Consider the following 20,814-nt stretch of genomic DNA (forward strand, 5'->3'; position numbering starts at 1 on the left):
CTGGTAGTGTATATTACGACTGGCACCTTGCTTTTATGTCACCCTGGCACCGCTGTCGCAACAAAGGTCTCATACCAGGACACCCAGATAAGACATGTCGCGATATATGTACTTTGTGTCGCAACATGGGGTCAGCATATCCTGAGATGGGGGGCGGGGCATATTGTCGGGGGGGGGGGTATGCCATATCGCGATATGCGACATGGGCGCGGGGGGGCGTTTGTCATATGCGATGTGGGCTCTATGTCGCGACACGGGGGTGGGCGTTTTGTCGGAGGTACGCCATATCATATACCAATAAGAACATCCATCACCTATGTATCTACATGTTCTCGGAACTTCCGCTGCGGCGCTTTATCCAATCAGAGTGTCGAATCTCCCTCTTCACCCAATCGCGGCCCGAACTGTTCGGGGGTTTAGCCAATCACGGGTCTGAGAACTGTTCGAGCCAGCGGTGCCAGGTGGATCGCCTTGTTTACTGACAATGAGAATCTATTTTTTAAATGCTTTACTTATTGGCAAAATAACTACATCTTATTGATTCACCATGTCCCGCACTCTTCGAAGTACATTTTTATTTGCAATATAACTGTCTCCGCTGCTTTCTGTAATGAATACATGGTATTTGAACAATTTTAATCGTATATTTAAGGTAGGGGAAACACCTTCTGCTTGAATAGAAATGTAAAGCCTATGATCATTATATATTATTATGCTCGTGCTTTCAATTTTGGTTTTTATTGTTAAATTATATCGATCTTGAAACTAATACCTATAAATGTGAATATGGGCTCTCGTGTTGTACCAGCGGTAATTTGGAAACTGTACCAATGAAAGGAGTAGACAAGAAATTATTTTCGAGAACATGGTTAAAAATTAAAAGAAAACACCTAACCTAATGAACTAACAAAGTAACTCCTCCTTAAATGTAAGACTGTTTATTCATGTAAGGCTGGGGTCAACTGATCAAAAGATCACGATGAAAGATCAGGTGGTCGTGACTTTGCTGTTTTGTACGTCACAGAGTGACGTCACAGCCAGGAAAAGGCGCTATATTGAAATATATTGAAACATCCACCCCACCCGACCAGACAGACTCGGAAAACAAATTGTCCCCATTGTTTTCATCACAATCAGGAGTTAGATTACCAAGTTTGTTGTAACCTGTAAACTTCAGGTTAGATAGTCACGTGATTACCCGAAAACCCAAGTCGCCATATCTCGGAAACGAAAGCACCACAAAGGCTACTTACAGCGACACAGACCGGCACAAACGCAGCACTAATGATTGCGATGAGTTTCGTGGTTTGTGCTGTTCGACGGGCGGGTGGGCAACTTCATGGAGCAGGACAAGCAAACATGTCTGGATCATGACTGCAGAAGACTCGACTTCACCTCAGGATCTAACACAGGCACCCATATCTGTGTCTTCAGAGGTCAAGGTGTGCCCTCATGCTCTATTCTACACCAAGGACTGGCCGGAAACACGAAGGACTGTGAGCTCATCGCTTCATGTTTGCCCATAAGACCCCTGTAAATACAAACACACGGATAATGACAGTTTATTAAAGAATTCAGATATATGTTCACTTCTGTTTTGTGAAAATAAAAAATACGTTTCCAGTATTTTTCCAGCACAATTGTTACTCTCGCACCAGTAACAGAGCGCTTGGACTCGGCAGGCGGGGTCACTGGAGGTCAAAGTCACCGTGCATTGTCACGTGACCACCGAAAAAACAAGGCGCTATATCTCGGGAACGAAAGCAGCACAGACGCTACTTTCAATGGCACAAACGTAGCACTAACGAATGAGGTGGGTTTCATCGTTTGTGCTGTCTGTAGGGGGGCAACTTCACGGAGCTCAAGGATATCTGAAATGCATAAATGCATGCATTAACATCATGAACTATTACAAAAACATTTTATACAAGTTTAATTGTTCGAATTGACCTTTCAATAAATACGAATTATTTTTTGTTTAAATTTTTCAAATTTAAAATTAAAGTGCGGGGATGTCGATATACATTAATCACTTTCGTAGATCAAAGTGTGACGTCACAACGTTTTAAGTGGGATACACCACGTCAAATATTGAAAGACACACAACCGAGTACTGTGGATTATAAAGAAGATTTAGCACTTGATGTGATTTATTACAAATCCAGTAATACAACATCCACATGCAAAAAAGCAAACGTAAGCACTTTGATCTGCAGCACTGATCTACAGTTTTAGAACTGGGTTTGAGAAGCTCAATATACCCTGGAAAACAGAAGAACAAAAAAAAACAAATTCATTGTTATATAATAGTTTATTGCACGTTTGGGTAATTTGTCGCGACGTATTCTGGGATGGTTTTACCGGAAGTCGGCTGTTGCAAAGTGGTTACAGTATGGCGGAGTGTTGCTCAAAAAGCAGGTAATGTAAGGCAATACTTATTTTACTAAAAGTATGTATGACATGCTCATTTATCTTTTTTAATATAACCTTAGTCATATCTACCCTTGCAAGATTTTTTAACAGGTGTCAATTTCGATCATTTTAAGAGGTTTTCAGGATTGTTACCTATGTTCACCTCAACCAACATTTACTGTGATTGCTCGGCTGCCGTTAGGTTCTTGCTTTTTATGGTGGTAACTTTATTGTTTAGTAGTACGTATGCCTTCTTCTTACGCTCACATAATCGACATATAATTATTTCATAATTTTCTTTGAACTGCAAGATCAGTCGCCTTTTTATGTTTTTTTTTTGGTTTCGGTCATTGCCTTGTCTACTAATTAATGTTACTACTGCTACTATTAGTCGGTATGACTACTGCTAATAAAACATTAGTAAATTATAAGACATGTACCGGTAATCATATATCCACACTAATACAATTTTCGTGTTCAGATTGGGAAGTTAAACAGCTTACTGCTTAGCTTCAGCAAGTAGTAGTTGGTCTCACTGCGCAGTTCATTTACACTTTGCTCTGTGATGTTTTCTGATTTTCCTAGTTAAAAGAATCCAAAACGCCAAGCAAGTAAAGTTAGAATAATTAAAGATGAAAAAGGCCTTATAAAGTACTGTTTAGGTTAGTAGTTTTTGTTAAATGATACAAGAGAAACCTGACGATTTAGAACCTTTGCATTCTTTGTATAAAAAAGTAATTCCCCACCACCACCTCTTTTTGTAGGTTTCTGCCTCTGTTAATTATGCTTTTTTTTATCTGGCCAAAAATATATTTCTTTCTGTGGTTTTGGTTCTGTAATTCATCTTGTTTTTAATTATTTGTAGTGAATGCGGAACAGGATGTGGATCCCAAGGCATAGGTGTTTATGCTGATGTGAAGGTAGTTTACTATTTCTGGTGGATACCTGTAAAATTATATCATCATGATGAGAATGTTAGAACTTTGTAGCCTGATCACATCAGATCTCAGAAACAAAACAACTCTGCCCCTAGTCACCTAAACATGATTTCAGTTCTTTCTGAATTCAACTGCTTAATCAGTTTCTCGTTTGTATATCCGATCTCCATTGTACTGGGGCCACTGCAGTCTAATGGCTGCTGCTTGTCATTTAGGTGAGCAATGCACTACAGTGCTAGATCAAGTGTGTCCACTCCTATATGTGAAGTGTTTTAAGGATCCTTTGGGAGAAAAGTGCAATATAAAAATTATTATACTTGTCAGTATATGAGTATTTTGGGAACTTTATGTTACAATGCCATGCCTTATTCATATCAGAATGTTTATAAGTGGTGTGGGTGAGATGAGTAATCCTAGTGTGAATGACTGCTGCCCATTTGTCACAGGATCTGCGGTAAAGAGACCTGTGAAGTGTGTTTGTAACATGCTTTAGTCTGTGACAGAATTATACCTTCTGCCTGGTATATACCAATGTATTCTTCTATACAAAGAGGGTAATGTTTTTAAATGAACACGGTGTTCTGCTGTGTTATACTGTACCCACAGCACACCAAGTCAGAGAGTTAGTTAGGGCATCACAACTCTGAGATAGTAGTGCTAAGCAGCAGAAATGAAGTACCAGGATCAGGATTGCTGCTTCCTCTTCACAGTGTTTAGATTCATTGCTGCTTTGGTTATGACAGATTAAATACTACTCATCTTTTGCCATTCCATGTGCTGTTAAAGCATAAACAGGTGTTCTTTTAAATTTGGTCTTATATCAGTCCAGACATTGTTCTCATTGGGATTTGATTATGTTGGGGATATTATTAGGAACTGTAGCCTAAGCACAGACTAAATATAATGGAGTTTAAAGAAATATATAATAAAAAGGCAATATAAAGAAAACCCTGAAATCCTGGATTGCAGATGGTCTGGTCTCCCTATAGGATTACTATGGGAAGCAGCTGAAGAAAACCTCTGATCTCAAGAGCAATGCCTGTGTTTCCCCAGCCAAACCTACACCAGCATTTATCCGCAAGGCCCTGAAGGAAGTGCACTCAGAAGTCACCAGCAGGTGGGTTGTGGTTGTGTGTGGATTTTATCCCAGATGTTTTTGTCACACTGGGGAAAAAAAGACATGTTGCATTTTCCCCCGTAATGTTTGTCCTTTTTGTGGTCAGTCATACTGATCTTTGCACTCACCTCTTACCTTTTCCCTGCCTGAGCTGTTCTCACAAAGAGGTTGTCCTACAAATCACGGGACACCTGTGTTGGGAGGAAGCCAGATCACCTCGTTCAATCTGCCCACTGCAGGTATTATGGGTGCGGTCTGGTGGTGCCAGAGTGCCTGGAGGGCTGTAGAGTGCTGGACCTGGGCAGTGGCAGCGGGCAGGACTGCTATGTGTTGAGCCAGCTGGTGGGAGAGGAGGGGCACATCACTGGCCTTGACATGACTGAGGAGCAGGTACTGTCCAGTGGACTCGGCCATGGTTCAGTGTTGTCTGAGAAGGGAAGGTGTTAGTATACTATTGTTTTACAATAGGACAAAGGTTGTAATGCACACGCAGTAGCTGAAGGCAGTTATCATTAAAACAATCCCCAGAAATACATCTGGGTTAGAGTCAACATGGTAAACCAGAATAGAAAGTCGATTTGAATAGAAACACATGGTTGCCAACCAGTGTAAACACAAATATTTAATTTGTTAATAGAAATTTGCCACAGGGAACATTGTTGCATCCTAGCACCTCTTTTGAATACAAACAATAAATCACAGAACAATAAGACAGCAAACCCTTTGTAGATTTTCTTCAAGAGAAATTCAAACCTTTCTTGTATATTCAGCCCCTCTTTTTCGGACAATCTGCTGGGCAATGATGAGACCCGTACTGTGCTGCATGAAATGTTGTTCCATGGACCCACTAGGGGGAGCAGCAGTCAGATCTGTTTGTTTTTTTAAGGAGAAACCGGTTCATCAGTGTGAAATTGCTGAAGCAGTGGTGGGCTTGTGTTGCTTATCCAGTGTAACAAGATGCTGCATAGTTTGAAATTCATCCAGATTTCAAGTGGGACTGAAGTGCTGATTATTTTGGCAGTAGTTATTTTAGTCATTTCATAATGTTAAAGCTGAAATCCGTAAGATGTAAATGCTTGCATTTTCGGTTAAGACAGATTTCATGTTATACAGGAATCATACTGGAATGCTAGCATCTTAGGCAACACATCTTAGACCTCATCTTAGAACATCTTAGGTTCACATAAAAATCCTTTACATTTTTGCAAGGGTAATGCTGTAATTCATCATAATGCACAATTAGCTCTTTCTTGCATAAATTCAGTGAACATACTTGCATTAATACATTTGAAAAAAGTGCACATTTTTGAGGCACAATGTCCAGTGGTTAACATTGCTGCTAACCACTCACTGCAGTTTGAAAGCTAGTGGTTAGTATCATTGCTAACTGCAGAAACTGTTTAAAATCCATTCAATGTAATAAATACATTTAGTTGGACTATATTACAGGCATCATTTGCTTTCCTTTTCTATGATATGTGTAACGATTAAATATGGCTCACATTATTGCCTTTAAAACAGTGACGTATTCATTCATTAACAAATTCTCACCTAATATCTTTCAAGGAACACATCCCTTTTGTAAAATGAGTGCGTGGTCATTGAGTGGTCCATGCCCTGGAACTGTATGTCTGTGGTATAGAGGAAAGCATGATGAGAAGATTACAAGGCCGTGCGGTGTTGTAAGTGTGAAGAACCAAGCGAAATGCTGAAATACAAGACTCGGAAGAAACTAGTGCTTTCACAGCCGTTGCTCCTTGAGCGGGGATATAAGATTTGGTTTCAGTTCTGATGGAGTCTTGGTCTTTGGTCACTGTGTATAAAGTCACAGAGTTAAAGTATAGTATTAATCAATCTCGATATCTCCTTTTAGTTGGAAGTGGCTGAAAAGTACATCGACTACCACATGAAGAAGTTTGGCTACATGCATCCGAATGTGGATTTTGTTAAGGGATACATTGAGGCTCTGCAGGATGCAGGATTAAAAGAGAACACATACGATGTCATCATGTGAGTCTCTTATTTTACTGGAAAGCCTGAGTGTAATGCGTACTATACAGAATGATAGTTTTTTCACTGCATTATGAGAGTTCTAACCAGAACATTGAAACTACATATAAGAATTTTGTATTTGTTCTGCGCAACGAAAAAGGAGCCTGTGAGCCTCACATCTCAAGAACAGTTCTCCATCAGATTTTGTTATAAAGCATTCTCAAGCTGGTGCATTTCACTTTTTAGTTTGGTAATGGCAATGCAGTGTTATGGTATCAGCATTGATGGCCTGTGGATTGTTCTGCAGATCGAACTGTGTGATCAACCTGTCTCCCAATAAGTCTGCAGTGCTGAGGGAAGCTTACAGAGTGTTAAAGGTAGGTGGAGAATCTCAAGAGTGTTTCCACTGGGTAGGAGAGAAGGTAGGTGACATCATTGTTGTATCGAGTGGCGTATGAGGTCACCTGAATTACCTACACTGTGTGAATGATTGTTTTGAGGTCATAGCTGGTTTAGGTATTAATGCTCAGTAGAATTTTGTCTCTGATGATAAAGGTATGAATCTAATCTCTCAAGAGAAAGGTCAGTAGTAGATGCCCTCCACAGTTTTACAAACCGTTCTTTTCCGTTGTTCAATTTGTGTCTGGGAAAACATCTGAATGTGTTGACAGTTATCTCCTCTGAGGAGTGTAAGTGGCGTGTGTGTCAGTGTGCTACAGGACTGTTCTGTTTTCAGGATGGTGGGGAACTGTATTTTAGTGATGTCTACAGCAACAAAAGGCTACCAGAGGAAGTCAGAACACACAAAGTGTTATGGGGTAAGGGTAACATTAGTTAAACAAAGCATTATTTCAGTAGTTGGTGATGGTGTTATAATTCCAACTCAGTGGTTTAATTCATTCTTTTTTAGTCTTTTTTCCATTTAAATATTTTGCTTGATTGTTAAACCTTTTGAACCCAGGTAATAATATAAGCATGGGTAATGTATTCATTTTAACATTTGCAAGTTATGTGAATAATATTTTTAATATATACAGAGTTCCACCTCTTTGAAATGTTTTGATGTTTTTTTTTCCGTTCTTGGCACTGATAGACATTTTTGGCAGAGACTTGTACCTTTTCTAAAATGCACGCTAGCATGACTTAGAAAATGCTGTGATGAAGGTAGAGTTACTCCATGAGTTTTAGCTCCATTAAGGGCCACAGTAATGGAAATTCTTTCCCTTGTGAGGTGAATGTCTGGGTGGAGCCCTGTGGTGGAAAGACCTCCTGCTGTTAGCTGAAGAAGTGGGATTTGGCACACCACGACTGGTCACTGCCCATTATATTACCATTGGGAACAAGGAACTGGAGAGCCTGATTGGTGAGTTCAACGGGGGAAGTACTCAATCTGTTTTAACATTCACATACAATGCATCAGTAGGATAAGGCTGATAAAAACTCGTCCATATCCACAGTTTTAGTATTATGAATTCATTTTTACTTTATACATCTTTCTACATAGTGTAATTTGTCTTACTGCCACCGTACAAGTTTTTACTGTGTCATTAAACTGCAATTTTCTTTCCTCCACCTTTCCAGGTGACTGCAAGTTTGTTTCTGCAACCTATCGCCTGTTCAAGATACCTAAGAGCTGCCCGAGGGAAAGGCGTCAGGTCATATATAATGGGGCCATTACTGGCTTTGAGAAGATGCTGGAATTTGATGTGAACTGCACATTTCAGGTTGGAATATGAGTACTATATCACTTAAATAATCATTTGTAGGACACCATTTTTATTTGGTCCAAAACCCTCAGATTTTCTTTGAACATTGTTTTCTTTAATTCTGTCTAATTAAAGCTGTTTTATTATTTTATTTACCTTTCAGGTTTGATTGAATTTTACCTATATTATGATTTAATAATTTCAGATTTCACTTCACACTCCTGATCAGGTTTTCTTTTAATTCCCATTCAAATTAAACAAACCTTTCATTGGTGGACAGGATCTGTGCCTGTGACTGGAAGGTTGCCGGTACAAATCTAGCAGCCGGCAGAGGAATCCTACTCCATTGGGCCTCTTAGCAAGGCCCTTAACCCCAGCTTCTCCAGGGGCGCCGTACAAATGGCTGACCCTGCGCTCTGACCCAAAGCTTCTCTCTCCTCGTCTGTGTGCCTGTGTCTCTCATGGAGAGTAAGCTGGGGTATGCAAAAAGACAAATTCCTAATGCAAGAAATTGTATATGGCTAATAAAGTGATCTTATCTTATCATTGTAAGCAAAGGTCATTTTGTGTTCATATCAAGATACAAATGCAAGCCTCATCAAACAACGGCGACCTGTTTACTTGAAAGAGTCATAAGGAGTTGTCTCTTAACTTGGCATATCAAAATCTTATTCCCCAGTGTTGAAGAATGTACATTTGTATTTAATTTCAATTTTGTGTGACTTTGAACTAATCACAAAAAGTTAACTTGATTATTAGATTCATTTGGACCTCATTATTTAAGAAATGTTATACCCTGTTGATGAAATAATACATTATATACACAGTGTAAAGGACCATCAAATACACACAATACCTATACTGTAGCTTAGAACAACTTGTCCAGCTAGATTTGGTTTTAGATAAGTGACAGTTGAATGTCGTTTAAGTAAAAACACAGATGTTTCTTTGGTCATCAACCCAGATTCAAATTCTTGGATTAGCTTGAGTTTTTATTTGTTTTCTCTCAGGAAGGTCAGGTGGCAGAGGTGGATGGAGAGATTGCGGCCATTTTGAAGGGTTCCAGGTTTGCGGAAGAATTTTCTTTCCAGCCAGTGGTGAAGACCCAGCCTGCCTCTACTGGATGTTGTCCTGCAGTATCACAGGTGTGTTCCCGTTGAACTTTTCACATTTTGGACCTTAATACCTTAACTGATCAAATCTAGATAAGATGGTGGGTAAAAGTAGAGACTTGACGTCTCTAACACTGTCTACCAGTCTTGTAATGAAGAATAACTGTTTAACCTCACTTTCAGTGCCAGGCCAGCTTCCTGATGCACTTTTTACTTCCTTTATTGTACCAGATGGAAAATTAGCCTTGCAGACAGGTAAAAGACATAACACGATATAAACTACAATTACACTATAATTAACACAACATGAACCCATGAACAATTTAAGAAATAAAAACATACATGCATAAGATGTGGAAAACAAGTTAGCAATTTAAACGATTTTAACAGTTTAGGAAAAAAATGAAATGGGGTTATCGGTATGTGAGATGGATATATAAGATGCGTGATTAAAAATAAATAGGGTCAAATAAACTATCATAGTGAGGTGTGATAGACTCCATCTCTGCCTGGGTGAAGATGGAATCTAACCCTGCCCATTAAGGGGATCCAGAGGTGGGGTTTAGAGTTCACATCCTGGCACTGTAAAAGCTCAGACTTTGCACTAAGCTGTGTTTCCGCTTGGTCAAGTTTTTCTTTTCTAGGCAGAGTTAAGTGTGGAGAATTTTTCTGTTTTCTTTCATTCTCACTCAACCACAATGGTCTGTACTTCCCCCCCTGCCAAGGTCCTTCTCTGTCCTGCAGTGGGGATGTGGAGCAAGCCAGCTGCAATCAGCCACTCCCACTCTTCCTCCACAGAGCTGGGGTAATACGGGCTGAATCTCCTGCCTTCCTGGGCTCTTCACCCCCACACAGCAGCGGCAGGACCCAGCTCGTCTCATTACTCCCACAGTAATGGGACCACGCTGATAAGACCACACAGCAGATGTGAACTAGATAAATATAACCGACAAAGCAAAGAAATAGGGTTTTAGCACATTTGTGCTCTGTATTCACTGTATCGCAAGGAGATTCATATTAAAGGCACAGTAAGGAGAGCCTAAAAAATTGTTTTGGAAGAGCATGAAATATCCTTACAACTTCTGTATAAATAACAAAAAAATTAATATGAACCAACACTTAAGATGGTAGTATGTACATATCTTAGCTGCAATTAATAATTTTACACCTAATTTATTTTGAATTGCTTACTCTTATAATCATTTGTTTTTTTTACTTTAGGAAGAGATTGGTAATGAAGAATGTCTTAACTTTATTGCCCTCTTTGCTCTCAGTTGTGGCACCCTAACATATTCAAAGTAGGAGGGCTACTGTAAATTACCTGATTTACCTGATTATACCTTCAGTACCTGATTATACTTGGTCCAATTTTCTAAATATAAAATCCTTACAGAGGTGATTTTTTAACTGGGGAAAGTCCTTGGCAATCTCCACATTACTGAGTTAGAACAATCTGACAATTAAGTTATAAGCCTTAAATGTCAGGAAACTTGTGGGTTCTAGAGTCCTGGGTAACATCATTAAACATGAGAAGCCTTGGCTGCTGTTAAAGTTGCTGGTCTGATCAGAGACTAGATGGACAACTCTCTTCAGTAAAGTAAATAAGCACTTGTTTAACATATTTACACATTACAAAGGAAGGAAGTCTCATCTTGGACAGTCTTCAGAAGTGTTTCAACCTTGGACTTTGAGAAATACACTTCTGTAGGTTTTACAGGTGCCTTTTAATCTTTAGTGTTTAAAGATCTAGGTAGAATAATTGCCAATGACACAAATTAATAGTTGGATTAAAGAATACACCACAGGTAGATAGATAACCTTGTGAAACTTATGGAAGTATTGTTCATTTTTTTCTCGACTTTGGTGTACTTCTGGGTACCTACATACTGTGGGCAAGCAATCCATCTAATTTTTGTTGTGAATTTGGCGATTTGACAGCAATGAAGAACAACGACCACAATCCACCCAAAATTGTAATGCTGGCTGGTTGTGTTTCAGTGTCAGGTGGTGCTGCCCCACTCAGTGTCAACAGTTTAAGCTTCAAGGCCAGTCAGCTGTGTGTCCTAGAGATGTAACCTTGCAGTTTATTTCGCTGGACCACTTTTAAAGCATTAACATTGAGATTATACTTTTGAATTAAATTTTAAAAAGCTGGGCGATAAGAATCATTGATAAACTTGTCACTTGGCCATTACTGTATGTCAGTCCTGACAAGGCTAATCCTAGAGGTGAAATAGTGCTCTGAGAGAATGAAAAAGACATCTGTGCGATTGCAAACTCAACGGTGAGGGTAAAAGAAACGTACTGTAAATATCTGGTATTTTGGTATTTAGTAAAAGTTTAGTCTGAGCTTTAAAATGCTAAGTGTCACCCTGTGTCTTAAAGTCTTGGTTCTACTTCCTTCCATGCTTCAACAAGAAAAAAAAACTGATCATTTTGGATTTTGGTGTAGTAGTGTCAAGCACATTGGCCAGGATGTCCCATGGTCCGCTTTAGACATGGGAGAACTATAGCTGGGAGTCCTCATTTTTCTCCATTTTATTACTGGAAAGTGGAAAATTAAATTAATTCATCCTTTAATGTATTAATTATTTTATTTTGATAGTTCACTACGTAAATCTGCATCATGTGTCAAGATGGCTGCCTCTTTTTGCACTACAAGCTAAAATGTAAATACCTTGCTTGGTGGCAACCATGAGTTAGACATGGGCTATGATTATGCCTTTGGCACCTAGTTGAGTGGGTGATGCCAGTTGGTGCTTGTAGGATTTGTTTGACGCCCACAGTGGGACTTTAACAGCAAGGCACTCAGTATACAGTACCTAAAATTAATTTGTGAACCTCCTAGGATGATAAATATTCTTGTATATTTTAGACCTAAAACGTAGCTAGATCTTCATGAAAGTCTTAATGAAAGATAAAGCTCACCTGATTAAGTTTATAGCACAAAGACACAAGATATATTTGGATTATCTAATTAGTAAAATGATCCAATAATGGATATCATTGTGTGAATAAGTATGAGAACCATTAGATTCAGTAACTGGTGGCACCCCTTGTGCATCAGTGAATTCCACTAGTTTTCCTGAATCATTAGTCTCGCACTATTTATAAATGTTGATCCATTATTCCTTTCAGAACTGCTTCACGTTGGTAGCATTGTTAGGGTTTCTTTTCACAAACAGCTGGCTTTGGTCATGCCGCAACATTTCAATGGGGTTCAGGTCTGGTTAATCAAAAAAAATAAAATTTCTTCTTCAACCATTCTGTTTAAAATCTGCTTTTATGTTTAGGGTCATCAACCCACAGAATGACCCACTCAAGATTTAACTGACGAATGGATAGCCTGGCATTGTCCCCCAGAATGTTCTGATACAATCCAATTTGTTGGTCCATCAATGATTGCATTCTGTCCAGCAGAACCGAATGGTACATGGTACACTCCCACCACTATACTTGGTGCTAGTTATGATGTTTTTGGTTTGGAACACAGTGATTGTATTTTTCCAGCAAAACATTTCACTTTGTGGCCGGAAAATCCAACTTTTGAGAATATTCTTCCAGGAGTTTAATGGATGTTCTTTTTAGAGCGCAGCAGTTTCTGCCTGTCCTCCTAGGAAAGCCATTCATATTCAGTCTTTTCCCAGTGGTTGATGCATGAACACTGACATCTGTTGCAACAACAGAGGGTTGCTCATGCTTAGATGTTAATCTGGGGTTCTTTGTGACTTCTTGATTTTCTGGATTGATTTTGGGGAGTTCCTGGCAGTATAACTGGTCCTGAGTAGAGTCCTCATGGTCTTGAATATTTTCTATTTATAAACTGACAGTGGATGGATGTTTAAAAATGATTTTTAACCCTCTCCAGACTGATAAATATCAACTACTCCTTCCTGAGGTCCTCTGAAATCTCGTCTGATCATGGTATGATGTTCCCACTAACCTGTAAAGTTATGATCAAAGTTGCAACGTTTCTAACCATTAAATAGGACAGGCACTTATTTCACACAGACTGATTCTTAGTTATTAATTTTTTCACACATCAGACAACATTGCAATTCCCATAATTATAATGGGGATTCATGAACTTTTTCACTGCAGTGTGTGCAGAAGAATCAAAAGGAAGTGAGAGAGTGTTAGGAGGCAGAGAGGAACATTTATTTTATGCTCTGCAAAGCAAACTCTATACCATTGGCTATGGCTTCTGTTTAACAAGTACAGTATTATTATGGAGATTTCAGTCTTGATGGGTCAGTGGCGCCCCTTTGTGGACAAGTTTTCCTGAATCTTTGTCTTGGAGCTTTTTGGGTTTTTTTATTCTTGTATTTCTTGTGCATCTGTGTTTTTCATTCCCTCTGACTGTTTTGATCATGAAAAGCTCAGTGGATATACAGTAGATCATCTGCCATATTTGCACATGGTATACATAGTTTTGGGAAGAGCTTTGTTTCCAAAATGATCCTTTTACATGAGGTGTTTTGATAGAATGTGCTGGAAACAATCAGTTTGTTTGAAATACTGGATTTGGCCTGTTGAGAAATGTCCAGTTTGCCTTGAATGACCACATATAGTCTAATAAGACAGTAGTTTACAGTGGATGACCTGGAGGGCGGTTGTATGCGCATTTTATTGCAGCTCACTCCTTAATTACCTAAAGCAGCTCAATGTTGGCTGAATTGAATCATTTTAACCAGTTCTTCAGGGGAAGGTGCTTTGAAGACACCTAGAATATCTGAAGAAAGAGTGTCCCACCAAGATCATGATTAGATACTACCACTTCAAAGAATTCATAACCATGTACTTTGTGTTTTTTAACCCTACGCTTTTGATGATAATTGCAGGTCATCTGTCCATTACCCGAAAGCCCCTCATTTCCTGATAAGGGTCACAGCAAGCCATAGCCTATTTTAGAAAGATAGGTTGTAAAGTGGGACTCCACCCTGGTTGACACGCCTGTCCTTTGCAGTTTACACTCAGCTCAGAGATAGCAATCGACATAGCCAGCATATCTTTTGAATGTGTGAAGACACTGGAGTATCTAGTGAACACAGGGAGAAGATACTTTCTCACAGAAGACATCCCAGCCTTGAATGGGAAAAAAAATAGATGTGGTCATCCAAGATCATGCAACTTTTTTGTGGACTCCCATATGGACAAATCAATATCAATAGGGAAGTAAAATACATTTTGTTTACTCAGCTGGTTTTATGGGATCTGCTGTCAGAATACCAGGGAGTTTTGGAAATAACACTTGGCAGAACCTGTCCACATTCTTTCCTAATTACATCCAAGTATGTTAACTGAATTATGGCTAGTACAATAGAACTAATGTCGGCATCAGGCCCGGACCTTTATCTTTTTAAAAGTAGCATTTGGCTTTACCTGCAGAAACTTGACAGTGTTGGCCAAGTATATATATGCCTTTTGCTGTTTTATAGATGTGTGAAATCTGACACATCTACTCCACCATTTGGCATTGTCAGATAACTCATACTTAACCATCATTATCGTGCTCATTAAGTTTAAATTGTAGTAGCACTACTATAGATGGATGCATCAAGCCAGCATCTTTTGGCATGTTATCTAGGTATAATGGATTAAGTATCACTGAAGTGGTATTCTTGTAAGCAGCCTCAGGGCTTGCCAGGAGTAAAGTGTAAAATAGGGGAAAGATCAGGAACCTTGTACAGGAACTGCCAAAGCAGAGAATGTTCCTGCTGGGGCCAGAGGCATGTGAATTTATCAAACATTGTAACCTTGTCCGCAGCAGAGGCAAAAGAAAGATAAAGTTGGTAAAACATTGAAGCCCAATTTATCAATCACAAGTTTACTTTTTAGTTACACCTTGTTTTCAAATAGCGTTGTACAGGTTTCTTTCGATTTTGTGTTATTTTTGTTTAAAAAAATTCATTGATTTTCATAGTGTATACTCCAATAATAAATTGCTATGTGGTTTCTTGATGTATCTATTTGTCTTTGGGGTGACAGACTAGAGGAGCCCATTCAGCTCATCAAGCTTGTTTGTCGCCAAGTGATCATAGGATCTCATCTTGTTTTTTAATTCCATAGTCCCAGGATCTTTCTGGTGTCATAGTGACCAAAATATTACACAGCTTTTTAAATTAAACCTTAATAGTACGTTATGCAATTTTTACATAACATCCCTGGATAGAAATTATGCACTTTTAACGGTATATCCTTAATTATTTTTGATCATTTCTCCACATTGTGCAGAGTTTAGAAAATGAAAATAATAGGTCAACACAGATGTTATTATGTACATCGTAATCCTGAAAGCAGGTGCTCTGTAGATCTCCCTGTATCCTGTATGGAACCCGGCCCACAGTTCTGGCTGCAGACACTGGCACAGCCTGGATTCACTCCAGAGTGTGGGACTCCTCTTGTTCTTGGAGTGGCGTGGTCTTTTTTATGCATTGTGCTAGCTTAAATACTATGGGTTTTTATTCTACTGATCCCTGGCTTGACAGTAAATTGCACATTAATAGTCTCATACAGTTCTGTGTAGAGGTATAATAGTTCTGTGTAGAGATACAAAAAAACTATCCCAGCAGATAGTGGATTAAGGGAATGAGCCATCGTCATTTTGAAAAGTGCATTGAGAAACCTTATGCTTAATGGACAGTACATAACAGTAAACATCATTATTAGTGCTCTAAACATATTTACAGGACCATTTCTGCACTAAAGATGTTAAGTAAGCAATTGCAGCATGTCTAGGTAGAATGACAAAACACAAATGACAAAAGAATCAGTGGGAGTACATGGTACTATAGGTTATGAATCAAGACGGGTAATAATAATTAGAAATATGTTGGAAACAAATTCACACTGAGACAGCAATGTCCAACCCAAATGTCAAAATGTGAATCTTCCTTCCTCTTACTCTACACATAAACTAATTAAGAAAACTGGACAAAATACAGTTTTATATCCGGCTCTGTGTCTTTGTCTATTTGTGCAGTGTTTGTGTTACACATGCAGCACGTTATTCCTTTGGAAATGCTGCAAATAGTGTATTCTCAGTGACCTACAGAGAATACAAAACAATAGGCAATATGTGTAGAGTATTTTATTTATGTCTTATTGCATCAGCAGACATTCACATCTGAAACCATCAATTGTAGCTGCACAGTTGTTTCTTGTCATCTACCTGTCTACCCAAGCCCACATTAACATGTATAGATGTAAATTTGTCTTGGTTAATGCGGCTGAGTGAGAGAGCACAAAATGTAATCTTCTTTGCCAATTATTTACTTTAAAGGAGCAATGTGTGTTAAACATTTACTTGAACAATAATCTAATACTACAGTACTTTCTCTCTTTTGTCCTCCCAGAAATATGAGTGGATTCATGCCTGTTCTTTAAAGTAGGGGGGAAAAGTAAGGTGTGTGTGTGTGTGTGTGTGTGTGTGTGTGTGTGTGCGCGCAGTCCTGCAGAAAGTCCTAGGATGTGTTATGGAGATTGAGGATGTGTGGAAGGTGTCTGTGTCACAGCCTGTATGTTTCAACAAGTGTCCGAGAGCATGAAGGGAGCTTGACTGAGCAGGCTGGAATCTCCCTGGCCCTGGTCTGTGTGCCATGTGGTGGACCGACCGCTCCTGTGCTGCCATGGTCTATTTCTTTTCCAGCTCTTCATTAAAGAAGAGGAGGCAATGAAGAAAAAAATGCCACTGTAAGGCTAAGCCTGCTCTTAGCGTTTGGTTGAGCATTAGCTTCTTCAAGTTCAGTGCACTTTTCTATCAGTTTAATCAGCGCTATAAACATTTTCTGCTTACTGCACGTACAGAATGTTCGAGCTAAGCTTCTTATGATACAGATAAGATAAAAAAAAATCATTTGTTGGCTTTGACTTAAGTTCTTCTGGTATTCAGGGTCACAGATGCCATCTCCTCAAACACTTAACCCCCTGGCCTCCTTATCATAGTATTTGGAAGGAACAACTCATCTTCACAGTTACTTCCTCTTCATAAGTTCTATCTGTACACCCATATTACATATATATATACAGTACATAAACACATGCTTAACAAATCATGAATTAAAGGTTTAAGATGTGAAATCCTGCTCAATTCATGTGTATTGTGTATAAGATGTAATCAGGCTCTGCTGTGTTTATTTTCAGAGAAGCTGCCAGACACAATAGGGTCTGCTCAATATCAGAAGTGCTATTTTTTATGGCTGCATGAATTCTTGCTTTAACATATCTGGCATTAAAAACATCCATCCTTCCACCCATTTCCTAACTGCTTAAAGTAATACAGGGTTGTGTGGGAGCAGGAGCCTTCTCCAAGCAACAGGTGCAGGGCGGGATACACCCTAGATGGGATGCCTGCATGCACGCACAGGGGCAGTTTTCCCAGAAGCCGGGTTGACCTACAAGCATGTCTGTGGGAGGAAACCAGAGCACCTTGAGGAAACCCACACCAACATGGGAAAAGCATACAAACACCACACAAACAGCAATTGAACCCAGAGCCCCAGGGCTGCAAGGAAGCAATGCTAATAACTGTGCTACACAGCCACCCCATTAAGAAGAAATAACAGACAAGACAGCTGTTTTTTTTTTAAAGATGCCTAACTATGTACTGATCACCAAGCAAGTAGCTGTTTCCTTGCAGTTTTTATCAGGAGAATTCTATCATTGTTATAAATGGAACCACTAATATAAACAAACATCTTATGTTTTATAAGTGTTTTGTTTTTTTAGATTTTGTTTGAAAACCATTCCTGATAATCATGCCGCAACGCATTCCACAGATCGTTGATATGAGTTTCTTCTTTCTGTTAAAATATACAAAATTGTCTAGCACTGGAAGTACTTGGGGCGGAGCGGTGGCTTTGTGGCTAAGGATCTGCGCCTGTGACTGGAAGGTTGCTGGTTCAAATCCCGCGGCTGGCAGAGAAATCCTACTCTGTTGGGTCCCTGAGCAAGGCCCTTAACCCCAACTGCTCCAGGGGCGCTTTACAATGGCAGACCCTGTGCTCGGACCCCAAGCTTCTCTCCCTGTCTGTGTCTCCTTGGAGAAAAGCTGGGGTATGCAAAAAGACTAATTCCTAATGCAAGAAATTGTACAGGGCTTATAAAGAAAAATTACATTATATAACATTATAAGTATATTACTATCCTTCTTTTTTCCCCAGACAATTGTCACAGACCCTTTTGAAATCGCTGATCTTCTTGAACACGGTAATACAAGACTCCCCACTGGAGGGTGCTGTGGTGCCAAAGCATTGGACTGCCAGTGAGAGAACCAGGCTGGAGTTGGGCTGCAGGAGAAGGGAACTCTATTGACCCTGAAAGTTTGTTCCTTGGTGGCTCACACAAGGAAGCCCATCTTGAGTGAGTTGCACCACACAAAGAATCACTGTCTAGAATCAGGCATACAATTGTAATGAGTAGCTTTGTCTTGGCTCTTGCCTTATGTGGATACTAGCAAATTCACCCAAATCATTACAGTTGCTCTAATCATCCGTCTAACTGAACTGAATTTACATCTTTTTTTAAGTAAATTGAGCAGCATATTAAAAAGTTTAAGAAAATTTCCACTAATTTACTTATATTTGAACTCCATATCCAGTTACGTATTTGTATTAGGGCTGCTAAACAGTATTAAGTTATAGTCTTAAGATTTCAGTTTTACTCACCTGTTTAGTCTCATACCAACTGTTGCTTTCAGAATGAAACTGCTGCTAAAAAAGTGTCTTATGTTGAAAGTGATAATATGGACATGTACTGTATGAGCTCTGGATTGGCTCATCCACTTAATCCTGTAGCCATCACTTTTGGCACTTTTGGAAAAAGATATGAGACATGTAAAAAGAGCTACAGACAGCAGCTGCTGACACACCCCCCCACCGAAAAATGAGTGTCAAAGCAGTAGAGCCATGTTTACAGTCAAAGTATAACAACACCTTGGAATGAAAGTGTTTCGATTACGGCACAATGCAGTGCAGGCAGGACTGCCCTCTGCTTGCCACAGCAGCTCCCTTCAGTGACCAGTGCATCAGGCCGGCACAGGCTCTCTTCGGTGTCTGTCTCCTGCTGTGCACTGCAGCTCTCCTGTGCGTGCCTTAGCTCTGCAGGACACAAGCTCATCTCCGAGGCCAGGTATGATGTTTCCATCTCTCTCATGTCCACCCGGCCAGCCTGAATGTATCATCTGGACACTGCGGAACAAATAGAAGGGAGAAATAACTAATGAGTCTGTTCCTGTATCCAAAGGCTATGTTGTGACTTGTGATTGTAAACATCTAGAATTTAGAATGTTGTTTTTGACAAGGACTAAGATCATGTATTGTGCTGCATTTTCAATCTTTTGCCACCGAAATGTAAATTGTTACACTTCAGTCTGAAATATGATTCTCTAAGCAACCAAGTTTGTGAAAAAGATGTCGGCTTGGCTAAGTGTCACCAGTTGAAGATAATTGTAACACAGCATGCACACCTTAATTGCATGACCTTAGGTTCATGTTCAGTAAAGAAAAAAAAGTTGTTGTTTTTTTAAATCAGATTTGCCCCAGCAAAGCAAGTTCCAGAAAATAGATTGTTTTATGTTTTTTACTTCTGTGGTTTTTAATTTTTACTTCAGTTTCATTCTGGTAATGGTAAATGTTTTCTGTCTGTGTAGTCAAGGACTTGAATTGTCATAAGGGGAAAGTGCTCATTTGAAAAAAGTTTGCATGTGTAGCCTTGTATACTGGGGACTAAATTATAAAAACCCACAGAGAGCAGGGTGGGTATACATAATACACATTACCTTGCGTATAAGTTAGGAAAGTTTGCTGTTTTGGTGCCAACTAAAAATATCTTTCTTCAGAGATGTTGTTTCCTGCTTATGTTTAATTTTATATTTAGTGATCACTTGTATCCATTTAATATACAATGTATATTTCACTAAGGGTGCCTCTTAATGTGATCCTTTCCTTCGAATGAACAAACAGAATAATTTTCTATAATTATAAGATTGCATTAATCCTCTGTGCAAAAGGCTGAACTGAACAAGGCAATAAACAATACTCTGCTATATGTGTGTTTTGGTTATTTTTGGCTTAAAACATCCTTTTTATGCATTTCACATTTTATTGGTTCATGATTTTTCCAACACTTTCACTTTCATTGTTTTTCTGTAATGTGGTGAGCAAGTTTGCTTTTGTCACTGATAGATAAGATCACTTTATTGGCCATATACAATTTCTTGTATTATTAATTTGTCTTTTTTTTGGCATACCCCATCTTCCTCTCCATGAAACACACAGTCGGGGACAGAAGCTTGGGGTCAGAGCACAGGGTCAGCCATTTATATGGCACTCCTGGAGCACTTGGGGTTAAGTGCCTTGCTCAGGGGCCCAACAGAGTAGGATTCCTCTGCCGGCTGCAGGATTTGAACCGGCAACCTTTCAGCCACAGGCGCAGATCCTCAGCCACAGAGCCACCACGCCAATGCTTCCATCCGCTCTGCGTGTTCAGTGATGTTCAGTCTGTACTTCAGAAACCCCAGCCCTTCTATGACAACCGAG

General features: G+C 39.4%; 1 protein-coding gene across 4 annotated transcripts; it reads left to right on the forward strand.

Moving 5' to 3' along the window:
- Positions 1 to 1,721: 1,721 nt before the first annotated feature.
- On the forward strand, positions 1,722 to 20,321 carry as3mt (arsenite methyltransferase). Of its 4 annotated transcripts, none has more exons than XM_069189161.1 (11): positions 1,722 to 1,813; positions 3,278 to 3,332; positions 4,340 to 4,467; positions 4,707 to 4,857; positions 6,341 to 6,477; positions 6,767 to 6,836; positions 7,196 to 7,277; positions 7,691 to 7,822; positions 8,041 to 8,183; positions 9,176 to 9,310; positions 18,439 to 20,321. In XM_069189161.1, exons 1-11 carry the CDS (start codon positions 1,809 to 1,811, stop codon positions 18,541 to 18,543), a joined length of 1,143 nt encoding a protein of 380 aa, XP_069045262.1. In that variant the 5' UTR covers positions 1,722 to 1,808; the 3' UTR covers positions 18,544 to 20,321. The 4 variants fall into 4 exon arrangements, with proteins under 4 accessions (XP_069045262.1, XP_015203149.2, XP_069045261.1 ...); XM_015347663.2 differs by lacking the exons at positions 1,722 to 1,813; positions 18,439 to 20,321 and adding exons at positions 2,060 to 2,418; positions 10,003 to 18,431; XM_069189160.1 differs by lacking the exon at positions 1,722 to 1,813 and adding an exon at positions 2,074 to 2,418.
- The last annotated feature ends 493 nt before the right edge of the window (positions 20,322 to 20,814 follow it).

This window comes from Lepisosteus oculatus, chromosome 4, assembly GCF_040954835.1.
Source record: "Lepisosteus oculatus isolate fLepOcu1 chromosome 4, fLepOcu1.hap2, whole genome shotgun sequence".
NCBI lineage: Eukaryota > Metazoa > Chordata > Actinopteri > Semionotiformes > Lepisosteidae > Lepisosteus > Lepisosteus oculatus.

Bases quoted from the DNA above. Each gene is read 5' to 3' on its own strand.
- as3mt (XM_069189160.1), top strand. From the start codon at position 2,393: ATGGCGGAGTGTTGCTCAAAAAGCAG. The intron at 6,837-7,195 runs GTAGGTGGAGAA...TTCTGTTTTCAG, and splicing joins AAGCTTACAGAGTGTTAAAG to GATGGTGGGGAACTGTATTT. The intron at 9,311-18,438 runs GTGTGTTCCCGT...TTTTTTCCCCAG, and splicing joins GTTGTCCTGCAGTATCACAG to ACAATTGTCACAGACCCTTT.